The 14392-nt window shown below is 35.7% G+C and overlaps 1 protein-coding gene across 2 annotated transcripts in view; it reads right to left on the minus strand.

Annotated features, from left to right (window-relative positions):
- LOC134531729 (GIGYF family protein Gyf) overlaps window positions 1-14392 on the minus strand; it is a 158087-nt gene that overhangs the window by 140102 nt on the left and 3593 nt on the right. For both annotated transcript variants that reach the window (XM_063367571.1, XM_063367572.1), the window contains exons 3-4: window positions 9750-9960; window positions 9380-9661 (exon numbers count right to left, since the gene is read on the minus strand). In XM_063367571.1, coding sequence (XP_063223641.1) covers window positions 9380-9661; window positions 9750-9960 — 493 coding nt within the window. The remainder of the gene's footprint in view (window positions 1-9379; window positions 9662-9749; window positions 9961-14392) is intronic.

A 14392-nucleotide genomic window follows, 5' to 3' on the forward strand; every position in this document is an offset into this window, starting at 1 on the left:
TGTTTTATCTGTGGTGAGTACACAATCAAGAAATACCAACGAAATATAAAAGATTTCGTCAAGCAGGTATATTATGCATGTTTCGGGTTAAGAATAGGTGATCAAGATTAAGTGTGGGCTCCTCACAAAGTATGCCATAGCTGCATAGAAAAACTTTGCTTGTGGCACAAACGAGAAGCAAAATCTTTTAGATTTGCCATCCCAACGATGTGGAGGGAGCAAAAAAAACATGGGGATGACTGTTAATTTGGACCTGTGATGTTCAAGGTTATAATTCCAAAAACCAGAAGCTCATTAACTACCCTAATCTTGAATATGCTAGTCGTCCAGTACCACACGGTCTGGGATTGCCAGTGTCTCAGCCTCCTGATGACTTGGACAGCCTTGATTGGGAAATAGAGGGGGAAGCTTCCAACATAGAAAAGTATGAATCAAACAGTGATTTCGAACCAGACAGTTCAGATAACGAACCGCAGCTTTTTTCACAACAGGAGTTGAACAATTTAGTGCGAGATTTTGGCCTTTCGAAAGATGCTGATCAGTTACTTAGCTCCCGCCTTAAAAATAAAAATTTATTACAACCAGGCACATCTTTTTCATGGTAGCGACGTCGTGAAACAGTTTTTGTGCCTTACTTTGCACAGGATGAGATCTTGTGTACTGTAAAGACATTCCTAGACTGATGGGCCAATTTGGTGTACAATATGACTCAAATCAATGACGTTTATTCATTGACTCTTCGAAAAGAAGTCTGAAGGCTGTTTTATTACACAATGGCAATTCATATGCCTCTGTTCCGGTTGGCCAATCGGTACATTTAAAAGAAACATACGAAAATTTTGCTTTACTTCTCGACAGAATTCGTTATAACGAGCATAAGTGGTTGATCTGTGGAGACTTAAAAGTAATCACCATGCTGTTAGGTCAACAATCTGGGTACACAAAGTATTCTTGTTTTTGGTGCTTATGGGATAGCTGTGACAGAAATTCCCACTGGAAAAAAAAAGAGATCATCAAGAGATTCTGTGTTGCCAGGCGAAAAGAATGTAATTAGAGACAGTTTGGTTCCTTTTGACAAAATCCTGCTACAACCTCTACACACAAAGCTCGGGTTGATGAAACAATTCGTTAAGTCTCTCAATCAAGCAGGTGCATGTTTCAAGTACTTATGCACCGTGTTTCCTGGTTTAAGTGACGCCAAACTGAAAGAAGGGATCTTTGTAGGTCGACATCAGAAAACTTTTCGCAGATGCACAATTTGTTCTGACCATGGATGAGAAGGAGAAGGAAGCCTGGAATTGTTTCAAGGAGGTTGTAGAGAAGTTCCTCGGTAACGTGAAGGATCCGAACTACAGAAGTATCGTGGAACGCATGTTGCATGCGTTTGAACAACAAGGTTGCAGGATGAGTCTAAAGGTTCACTTCTTACACTCGCATGTGAACTATTTTCTGGAAAACTTGGGGAACGTCAGTGAAGAACAAGGCAAACGGTTCCACCAAGACATCAAGGAGATGGAATGTTAATATGCTAGCGGACTATTGTTGGATGCTACATCGTGAATCATATGAAGCGTCCTATACACGGAGGCGCACACGCAGAACTTTCCAAGAAAAAAGAAAACGTTTTTAGTGAAATGATTGTGTACTCTGCCACTCTAATATGTGTATGGACTTATATATTTAGTATTGTTCAACATGGGAAAAACTAAAAACTGTCAGCCGATAGTGTCCATTTATCGCAGTTCCTGTCTGTATATGTTGTGCCTGGAGCTTCATGCCTACAAAACCTACTGAGGGTGAGTGATATTAGAATGTATTACTTATTGATTATTTTAGTATACATATTGTATTGTATGTTAGGTCATTTTACTTTATTGTATTTAACATCTTACCAAACGTTCAAGGTAGAACAAACACTACACTTTCCACGTCTACTCTATATATATATATACCGTATTTAATTGCATAATGTCCGCCATCACATAATGTCCGCACATTTCTTTTTAAATACTTGAAATGGAATTTTTAAAAATCCGCATAAAGTCCGCACCAGACAAAGCAACCTTGGCCACCCCTGAAAGGCACATTAACGGGATGGAGCGCAGACGCGCGGACAAAGCAGCTGCAACTCACACTACGTCACAAAATAGGGGAGGTAGCAGAGAAGTGGTGGGGGTACATGTGCACGGTTTCACCTTCTCAATACTCCCACCACGGTTCGTTGGGAGAGGGAAAGGGAAAGGTCACTGGACTACTAGGTAATAAAAATAACTGTAACGCAGCAGACCCGTGTCGACGTAGTTACTTTAAGGGCAGGAGTTATTTCAAGAGTATTTTTAGCGTAGGTATGTGATGGGGAAGTACAAGTCCTTCACTGAACAGTTCAAGTTGCAAGTCGTTCGTTTTGCTGAAGAGCATGGAAACAGGGCAGCTGAACGTGAATTTGACATGCAAGAGAAAAGTGTGCGGCAGTGGCGAAAAATGAAAGAACATTTACAATCAACAAATGCAATGAGACGTGCATTTCGGGGGTAAAGAAATAATGTCTCGCATGAAATGGTACAGGTGAAGGCCCGGGAAATTGCTCGTTATTTGAACATACCACATACAGAATTCAAAGCCAGTCGTGGATGGGTCACACGGTTTATGAGGAGAAAACCTTTCTCTGCGATGCAGAACATCCTTGAGCCAAAGGTTGCCTAAGGAATACAATGAAAAGTTGCTGCAATTTCAGCGATTCGTTATTAGGCAGAGAAAAACTCACGATTACCTGCTTTCGGAAATAGGTAATGCGGACCAAACCCCAGTTTATTTTGATATGCCACAGTGTACGACAATAAGTCAGAAGGGAGTATCAAGTGTTACCGTTCGCACAACTGGCAATGAGAAGTTGCGCTGTACTGTTATGCTTGCGGTGACAGCTGACGGGCGGAAACTGCCACCGTACATAATTTTCAAAAGGAAGACGATACCAAAAGGTAGTTTCCCATCTGGTGTGCATGTACATGTCCAAGAGAAAGGCTGGATGGACACCCCACTCGTGAAAGACTGGCTGAAAACAGTGTGGGATCGCCGACCTGGTGCGCTTCTCAAGAAACTATCTCTACTCGTATGGGACAGTTTCCGAGCACATCTCATTGAAGACGTCAAACGCGACCTAAGTGATGGCAAGACTGACATAGCTGTCATTCCGGGAGGCCTGACATCTGTCCTGCAGCTCTTAGACGTGTCTATAAACAAGCCGTTTAAGGGACATTTACGTAGACTGTATTCTGAATGGATGGCAGACGAGTCATGAACTCACTCCAGGGGGCAGACTGAAAAGACCGCCACTAACACAGATATGTGACTGGGTGAAACAAAGTTGGACACTTATCACTGACACTGTGGTGGTGAAAAGCCTTAAAAAGACTGGCATCACCGTTGCTCTCGACGGGACTGAAGATGATGCTATTTGGGAAGATAGCGATAACGACAACGGGAGCAGCGATACAGAGGACGGTGACAGCAACGAGTCTGAAGTCGAATAGAACTGCTTTGTTGAGCAAGCAAAGTGTTGTTAAAATGCAGACTACCTAGTAGAAATTTTCTGACTGCTACTACAGTGTCAATTAAGTTAGAGGTAGTAATTTTTAATGTGTGTAAATTTTTCAACATGTTTATCTAACATCGCGTTTGCTGAGAGGCTTTAATTTTGTTTTAATGTAAGATATTATACGCAACGTAAAGAAAACGTAAGCTGTAACAGAATGGACATACATAAATTCTTACATGTCAGGAAGACAAGGCTCTGCTTTGTTTTTGTTAAAAATTCCTGCTCAGCCTTTTCCACGCTCTGCACTCCTTCCCCCGCTTCAGTCAAGCAGGGCAGGAGGGGACTCACATGCACAGACGTCTGCCGGTAACTTTTTTTATACACACAGTGGGCAAGGGACAGGGAGAGAGGCTCACCGGGGCCGGCTAATGCAGACATTAGACATCTGCTCCGTGCCGTTAGTGGCCATCTCAATGAAAGATTAAAAAAATATCTTTTCATGCAAAGCGTTATTTTGTGTAGGCTGGCTGCGGCTTCTGAACGTAAGAGCGCACACGCGAGTGAGAGAAGAAATAATAATGAGTGGCGTCTTCCACTAATCGCCGGCACACAATTATCTCGACACCTGTCACATTTCATTTCTCATGTCCGCTGTCCGCTGCGGAGGGTCGCCAGTCACCAGCGCTCTGCAAAGTAGTGTGCCGCCGTTAATATTTTTCAACTAGGCCGAGGGAAGGGTGCCAATTTTACGAAGCAGCGATTTTACTAATGCAATCCGCGGAACCGTGAGCATACGTAAAATCAGGGTACTAGTAAACTAATTATGAGAGAATAATTTTTTTACTCTACACAAAACATGTAAAATTTTGAGGAAAAAATTTTTTTTTCAGACTTCACCTCATGTCAGCACCCCATTTTTTTTTGTCAAAAATGTAGCCAAATTACTGCGGACATTATGCGAGTAAATACGGTAGGTATGCTACACACCTGCTACTATGTTATATGGTTTTGAAAAAAAAAACTGTACGTGATGGAGATAAACGGACATCATTTTTGGTTTCAGCACACCCAAAAACATAAAGATTAGCCACTTTTATCAAATCAAAATTTTGGTTGTAGACCTGTGTTATTGTCTATTATCCCTGCAAGTGATTTACCAACCCAATAGCAAAGAATAATTCTTCAATAATTTTCAACAGTTTCACAACAATAAAGCCATACCTATTTCCAGTCTTATTTGGTCATAAATAAAATGTACTTAGGAAAATTTAACAATAGTTATAGTTATAGGAGACAAGATTTCTTTGTTTTTTTCAAAGAATACTATAAAAAAAATGTCATTCTTATTATATTTTGTAAATAATTCAAGGAAAAGGTTTAAACTGTTTTTTTAAATATTAAACATATGAAAATAATCATCCTTTCAAAAATAATTCATAATGAATGCATAATATACAAATTTAATAAACATGAATATACAAGCTTAGCACACAACTATTGCATTTATGTAAGAAACTGTAACATCTTTTTATTTAATATACCTACTAAATACAAAATTATTGTTTTTGAAAGTTGCATTCCTAAGTTATAGATACATTTTAGTACAAAAAAGGCGAAATATATATTTTAGACAACCACTCACACTAAACAATACCTGAAATGTGTAGATAGAAATTTTTTTTCATGTATGTATCAAGACCCTCTTCAAAATATTCTACAAAATTTAAGAAAATACTTACCTAGTTTTTATAAAACAAATAATACATCTGTACAATTTTATTTTATTATCTAACTACTACTTACGAGATAGAAGCCTGGGAGGAATCAACTAATAGACAGATACTAGCGAAAACAAAAAGTTCAGTTGAAATTTTAGTACAAAACCTAAACAATTACTCCGCAATAAAATTCCACTTTTGATTTTTGTAAAAAAAATATTGATTTAAACAAATTTGCTAACACAATAATGCGTATTAGTTTAAAACATTTGGTCATACAGTAAAACACTCTTGTGAAACTTTCAAAGGAGTAGCTTGGTAAATTGTTTTATCAGGGAAATATTCTTACAAGGGAAATGAATGTCAAAGAAATTTTTAGAATGCTGCATACTCTATAAATTTCATACCTCTAATGTGGCTAAATGAAGAGTTATGTCATTTTAGATATTCAAAATATCAAAATCTATTCAAACAAAATTAATTAGGTACAGTCGAAAGACAAGATTATCTAAAACTCATATTTTAAATGGCTGGAATCCATCATGGAATAATTTTCTACCATACACATTTTGCAATAAAAATAAAAGTAATCACATAAAGATTCACACAAAAACTTTCAGAACATTTGCTACAAAAAACTTTCAGAACGCGTGCCACATAAACGGAAGCAAAACGTTATTTACAACCCTCAATTACATGGATGCCCAAACTGGCTGCAGAACTACCAGCAAAAAAAGGTCAAAATATATTAATATTTAGTGGTGCACCGATATTACTTTACCGATTACCGATTCGATTACCGATTATGAGAGCAATAATCGGCAGATACCGATTCAGTTACCGATTATAATGAAGAAATTTTTTTAAGTGTAATAATGCACACAAAATTTTTTATTCCCATGTGAATTTAATAACAAGATTAGGTAAAATTGAGAATACAGTTATAATAACAGTATGAAAATATATAAAATACACTATTAAGTCATTGAAAGGAGAAATTAAATTAACTTCTATTTAAATATTTGTTATTGTAAACAACTTGAACTACAGTCTAATAATTGTAATTTACAATAGGTAAGTTTTTGTTGCGGAAAACTAGCATTATTATCGACTATCACATAAGGTTGCATCAAGAAATTACCGTTTAACAATGTAAACATGCTGCTTTATTTTGTTCACTTGAGTTTATAGAAAAATGTTTCCACACTTCACTTTTTTTCTCCCTACTCGCCATCTCACTATAGTTATATAAAAATGACTAAAAACCAACTCTAGCAGATGTGATTTTATTTATGTTAACTGAATATATAAAATTATAAGTACTTTTTCACTTTTCACGTCACATACAAATAACAAACGGATAATGTTACCAAAGACGCCCATAACGAGTTTGTAAAAAACTGATAAAAACTAGAAGGTATCGGGACCACGATTTTGAACCGCTACTACGACTCGAAAAGATCGATTGTCATAGAATCCACTGCAACTGTTTGTGGTATTTTGATTGCGTGCCATCTATTTTACTTCTCTGGCTATACGTAATGTACAAGGCCACTAAACAAAAGACGAAACGTAAATAAACGTGTAGGAAAAATGCATTTTTTATTGTTTGAGGCAATGAGATTTATTAAACGTAACGAAATATCTGTAATTATGATATGACGCAGTTAGATGAATTTTGTATTATATACAAATATTACCGTATTTCGTCCTAAAATGTGTAACAAAATATTAAACGGTAAAAACCAACTTAATTACGCCGGGACGTAAATAATCGGCAAAGTAATCGTTAAGATAATCGCCGATTACGATTAATCGGTAAGTACCCATAATCGCCGATTACGATTCATCGGTATCCGCATCGGTGCACCACTATTAATATTGCTTGACAATTGATGGTCACTTAGTTCAATATATCCTCATGCCTACAGCACTAATGGATAGGAGCCATTTTGTGGAGAATGTACCACAATCCTTACGCGTCGCTATATCTGCAACTCATAGACGTTTTGTAAACTATGAACTTGAGCTCTAAGCTATTATGGTACCGCAGTTTTGTGAATCATGAGGGCATTTCAAATGTTTTATACGAGAAAGCATGGTGCATTATAATTGTTGTAAGCAAGAGGAATATATACATATCCATATGATGAAATTCCAGCCAGAGGGAATATGAATTTACTGTGCGGGAAACTGATAATTCAGGATTTTCCGACATGTAAAAGAGTGAGCACAGAACAAATTAACTTAATAATTTTCATATTGATTATAGGTTTTGGATAAATATGGGCCAAATCGATTGAGTAGTTTCAACCTGACTAGACTTGAAAGTTGATTTCATTGAAGTCAATTGGATGAGACTCAACAGTATTTTGTTAAAACTCTATACAACAAACATAAAATCACATATCACTAAATTGTAAACATTTTACAGTGAAACCTTCTATTTATGTTCTCCTGCAAGTTATGCAGTTTTCTTAAAGTATGGTTTATTTTACATTAGACTGCCCGCAAAATGTTATCACGCTATTTAGTCGCAAAACACTACAAACTGACTCAATTTTGGAATGAAAGGCTAACAGAAAGCCATAGTTTTGTAACACAGCCAAAAAACTTTGAAAAGAAAATACTTTAATGTCTCCCCTGAACTCTTTTTAAACTACAGCATTTATCATTAGAATCAATGTTTGGCATAATCGTAGAAATAACAAAAGTGATACATATTGTACTTGCGTGTTCATATCTTTGATTACCTACTCAAAATGTTTAACTGATTTAATTTTGATGATAAAAGAGGCTATTATGTTTTTGCACCAAGTTAATGACTTTTTTTATGTGCAACATCTTAGCTCTCAGCATACAGCATTTGTTGGAAGTAATTTCACGAATGCAATGGAAATGTGTAACACGAAGTAGGGAGAAGCGCACTGCATTCAATTTTTCCATGTGGCCTACAGTTGGCGCTTGTGCTGCAGCATGTCAGTGAGCAGACACAATTCCATGGCTTTTGAAAAGAGAGAAAGGGCAAAAGAAGACAGCTGTTTTCCATTCATTCCACTAAAATTAGTCTTGAACAGCACGATGCATTGCAATGTGGCTTTTCTAATAGTTACGAATATGTTGTGAAATAATAATGAATAATACATAATATAAATTCAATAATTTCATAAGTGTTGTGTTAATACATAATTTGTGATACAAATGCAATCCTAGAGGTTGTTTATATGAAGTGAGTATTAAAAACTTATGTAATTGACATTATAACATTTTAAAATTTCAGATTCATTCCTTTTAACACCATGTTAATTAATCTTTTTTTTTTAAGTACATAAGAAACCAACAAATAAATTATTAAACAAATAACACCTTAAAAATAATTTCCTGAATTGATAAGATTTTGTTCATTTTTTTAAATACAGGGATGAGTAAATCAAGAGCAAAGTACATGCGAGAACAGGCAGTTTAAGCGAGGGGAAAAACTGAAAACTGAAGGAATAATGCCAAAAACAGTTTCTCGTAACTCTACTCACTCTACTCAAGGTAACCAGGATTTTGCTCATTACCGAGGTTAAATGTTACACGTCACTAGCGACTGGTGAGTACTGAAAGACTTGCTCTTTTTTTTTTTTTAATGTAATGTGCCACCAGTTCAATGTTTTTCTAAAGACGTACATTTCAAATTGATTAATTTTACAGTTTCTCTAAAGTTATTTATAACAAAGTAATTTTAGCTGCCAAGAGGAACTTTACTGAGATATTCGTAAAAAGAATAATTCAAGTCTAAGGTATGAGTAGGAATATATTTCCATACATGCAAATAATCAAACATGCAAATAATCATTTGGCTAGGCACCAAAGTCTCACACCCCAAAGAAAATATTTTGAAGTAACTTATGTAAATTGTTGTGCAAAAAATATGTAATTAATTTTGAAATAATATTATTTTAGAAATATATTTTTTCTGCAGATTGCCTCACTATTAGGAAATTATCTTCTTTGATTCAGGTACTTCCCTTGGTCAAAGTTATATTTACAGGCCAAAACTGTGAATTCAAAGTTCGCGTACTTTGCACTGAAATCCAGACAAACAGTTTAAAAGTACAAAATGAGAAATGAAAATGCTCACCTGTGACCTATCGAAAGGTCGTATGTTCCGAGGGAAGCTGCTCGCGGACAAGCTGGCCCCGTCGCCCCTCTCGGGACGTGGGGCCCCTCGCAGCTCGCCCACCTCCCCGGTCTCCTCGAAGCTCAGGCCCCGGGAGTAGTAACCCCCGCGGCCGCGCCCTCTCCCTCTGTCTACGCTCCCGCCACGGCCCCCACCTCTGATGTTGGGGGGCGGCCCGCCCACAGGGGCCTTGCCGGCCAGGCGGAGCACCGCATCGCTGTTTATACCTCGATTCCACTGGCGCTGGAAACACGACCACGCACGTGACTTGACCACAACCACGTGCCTCCAAACACTCACACAACCACAAACAAAAACGTTCGAGGCTTACGGTCTCCTCCTCGGTCATCTGTATCAGTGCCAGTGGGACTTGTGCTTTCTCTATGTACAGCGATGGTATGTTTTTGATGGAATCTGGTGGAGGATTCAGACGACCCGACAGCGCCAGCATCTCCTCCCGACCGTAGCGGTGCTCTGCCAATTGATAACGAGGGATCGGGAGGCTTGATTGCGAACAGCCCTCTTGAGACCTGTTGCGCAGCCTGCAAATAAGAAAAATGGGTAAGACTTTCAAAATAATTATTTAACAAAAAATATGACCTCTGGTTCTTTTAAGCTGCCAAACCTGTGAATGCTCTAATATTTCAATTACAAATCTTTACATGTACAAATATTTTACATACATGTTTATTTGAGGCTAGGCAGATTTCAATTACTTTTTTATGGTTGCCATCCTGTGATAAAGTTATTAGAGAATACAACCAGGGTGCCTATAAATACCAAACCAATTTCAACTACCTTTTAATAAAACTTTTTTAACAACTATTTTCAAGTGTCTTATTTTTCGCATGTAACAATAAAAATTTTACGTGATAGGCCTATTTAATAGATCTTATCACCAGAGTATGATGGATGTTGTTGAGAAAGTTTAAACCTTTTTGGATATAATTTCCAAATGAATAAAGTGGACAGTCTCCAACTATTTTTACTACTGTAGAAGGATAAACTGAAGTGAGGCATGGAGTTTTCAAGAAAAATTTCCTAGCATCAGAGTCATTCCATATGAAATTGTTTGATAATAAAATATTTTGTTGCTGGCCTGTCTTATATTTTGGTCTAACTTTGAGGGACTGTTCTTTAGAATCACAAAAAACAAAATTTACACTTATTTGATTTTTAAATGCGCCCATTTCTGTCTATCTGCATTTAAGACTTTCAAGAAATGCCATTTTTATGCTTTATCAATTTTAGCTGTAAAAATTTTACTATTCAAAATATACATACGTTTCAGATGGTATTTTGAAGGGGAAAGCTATTTTTTTTGTGCCCGATGAAAATTCACTTAGTTAATTGCTGAAAATCTGTGTTATTTCAATTTTTGCATTTTTTAACTGAATTTTGATACACCCTGTATATAAAGCACCTATCCATCTATCTTAATAATTATCTATATCTCTATCTACATCTATATGTCTAAATCTCTATCTCTGTTTTTAACTCTTATCTACATATATATGTATATATCACACTATCTTTCCTCTATAAACCAATCTCTATACCTCTCTATAGCTCTAAATTTCTCTTTAACTCCATTTCATTCTCTATATCTCACTCTATCTCCCTCTATCTCTCTTTTATGTTAAGTTTAATTTAATTTAATTGTGCCATGCGTGCACATTCATACAACGAAAACAGACGAACTAAGCTATACAATATGCTATACATTCGTTTAAAACCTCTCTCGGGTTACCCATTGTTTATATCACATATGAATTGAAATGTCACTTTTTGAATTTTATTCAAGAATATTCTATGAATTATTGCTGTTTCTATTTAATTCATTTAAATTCTGTAATGTATGTGCACTCATACCTAGAAAACGCATACACTGCCGCTAAACTTCAGGAAGCACACATTCGTTGAAACTATTTGTGCACCACCTATTGTAAAATAGTTGCCATAACTCAGAAACCTTCGTGGGCATGTGCATAATAACTAATACAAATTTCATTGCAATCGGATGAATGGTATAGAACACATACGGCACAAACGAACGAAAATTCAAGATGTGATGAAGGCCCCAAATGATAGCGCGTTTAAAATTCAATGCAATGCCATCTATTGACGAAGTTCAAAACTGAACTATTATTAGCACTGTAAGTTCGCTAGCCGCCACGAGCTCCACTAGGTGGATGGGTCTCACCAAGGAGAAGGATAGGAAGTTACTAGACCACACTATTTGATCGTACGGCAGACATAGATAAATGACCCACATTCACTATTTGTATGTCTATGACCTATGATTTTTTCTGTTATAAAAATGAATTTATCACTTTTTCAATCCAATATGGAGGGAATTTCACATTAATATGTAGCCTATGTGTTAATCCAGGTTATAAACTATATGTGTACCAAATTTCATTCAAATCCATTCAGTTGTTTTTGCGTAATTGAGTAATAAACATCCAAACATACAAACTTTCGTATTTATAATAGTAGGATTTACCTGAACAAATACAAAACAGCAACCCAATCAATCAAAATCAAGTCCGTATTTATTGATCGAGATTGAGATTTTTAAAGGTAAAGGAGCAAAGCGAAGGTGAACAAATAGGTTCTAAAATGAGAAGTTCATACAAAAATTGCTTGGAAGGTCATTCTTCGCGAGAAAATCTTAATAGCACGATTTAGAAAACTTAATCCTCACCGTAAAGCACCATCTAGTTAGTGACAAAGTGTGAGAACCTAATTCTTACTGCTTAACCAGAAGGAACGACAAACGTTATCAAAATTCTGTAAAAAGTGTCTAACTAAGTCGGGGGATTTTCAAAAATGTTCTTATATCCTTTTTCAATTAAAACATTGTGGGTGTTTCCAAAAATTTTAATTTTGGTTTTATTTTAAAATTTTTAGAGAGATTTTTTCATTACTGTATAAATTGGTCAAGCCTTCTTGAGGAAAATGCGCTGAAACTCTATTTCATGAACTTTAACAAAACTCCTTTTAAATCCACGGTTTCTGTACGATACAAATGTTATGCTATCCCATAGGAACCGTGCATTTCCCGGGATAAAAAGTAGCCTATGTCATTCTCTGAACCCTAAACTACCACTTAGCAAAAGATGTCTATTCCTTGCTCTGTGAAAAACAAATCTATCCCACGGGAACAGTACATTTTTCCGGGATAAAAAGAAGCCTATCTGCTATTCCAGACTATAATCTATCTCTTTTCCTAATTTCATCCAGATCCGTTCAGCCGTTCTGACGTAATTAAGTAACAAACATTCATCCATCCAAACTTTTGCATTTATAATATTAAGTAAGATGTACAAAACTCACCAAGAGTAAAAACATTATGAGATTATGTAGGTAACCCAAATGAATTGTAGCAGGTAATTAAGCCAAAATAAGATGCAGAAATTCTAAAGGAGAGCCACTTTACCACAAAAATTATAAAAAAAAATACAAAATGCTGTTTTTTACTTCCTGACTTATTTTCCAATTATTATCTAAGAGGGCATTGTGATACTACAAGTAGTTTACCAGTAATTGACCATTTAAAGAGTGGTTATGTTAGGTAAATTAAACAAGAGTAAAATTGTGAGAATGGTTAGTTAGTGGTTAGTGGTTAGTTAGTGGTTGTTAGGTTAGCTTCATTAAAAACAATAGTGTGGATGGTTGTTTCGGTTCGGCTATCTACTTTATATTTACTTTTAAATTATGTTAACAATTGGTTATCTCCATTAAAAACACTGTAAAATAGTAAAGAATTTTGGTTAGTTTAAGTAAGCTACATATTGGTAATTCCTAACCAATAGTTCTAACATCTCAGGATTTCTAATGTAGCAAACCTGGGCATTTCCACAAAATTGCAGTGTTTTTAATATGTAACCTAACCTCACCACTTGTATCACAACACCCTCTTAAATAATTTTAAAACATGTAAAAAATTAAAACAAAAATATGTTATTTTAAGTTTATAGTTAATATTTTTACAGGAAAGTGGCTATCATTTAGAATTACTCAAATACCTTAGCCTCAGACCCCTGATATTAAGACTATAACAAAAAATATTTGATTAGAATAAGCCACCCACCAAACTGAAACATATACCTTAGAACACTTTAACTTTCTATAATATTTTTATTCTGGCTTTACATAATCATTCCAAATGATAATATGCCTTAAAGGTTTCCTGGAAAAATAACATAGCATTCTTGGTACCGTTGTATACGTCTACCAGTTTGTTTTTTTTCACGCTATATTTTTGCTGCAAGAATACAGTTTAAAGTTTCAATACTTCCATTAAATTTTCTTTAAGTAAATTGTAAATACACGTATCTACAGATAAGTAGAAAATATTTTATTTATGGATTAACTGTGAATGATATGTTTAACTTGAAAGAAAAAAAATTGTCATGAATGAAAAATAATGAGTACCGTGCTGACCAAAGATGGTTTATTTACTGCAGTGAAGTGCCATTAAAAGTTCGGCCATAACTTATTTTTTCCCTCCAGTCACATATATGCCGACTTTCTTCTCATAACATGATTTCCCATTTCCTAATCATTTTTATCATTTTAGGGGTTTTCAGCCACCGTAGATAATCGCAACTGCAAAACCTTCACCAATCATTGTAACACCTTTTTTCACAAATATATGCACTTTCAAACCATATGCAAGATGTCTGTTGTCATTTAACAGCAGGTTAACCAACATTGGAACTTGAAGGAACTTTAACTACGCAACATTGCCTTGCAGCATTGTCAAGTTTTGAATAAGCCATATGATAATGGTAATATGCACACACAATTTTGAAAATGATCCCGCTAACTCACATTTTTATAATTCATGGCCTTTGAAGAAACCATTACAATTCTGAAACAAGCTTATCTAAAAAAATTCCCTGACTTTTCCAGGTTTTCCCTGACTTGTTTCAAATTCCCTGACTTTTCAGAGTTTTCTCAGTCTGT

This window comes from Bacillus rossius, chromosome 5, assembly GCF_032445375.1.
Source record: "Bacillus rossius redtenbacheri isolate Brsri chromosome 5, Brsri_v3, whole genome shotgun sequence".
Classification (NCBI taxonomy): Eukaryota; Metazoa; Arthropoda; class Insecta; order Phasmatodea; family Bacillidae; genus Bacillus; species Bacillus rossius.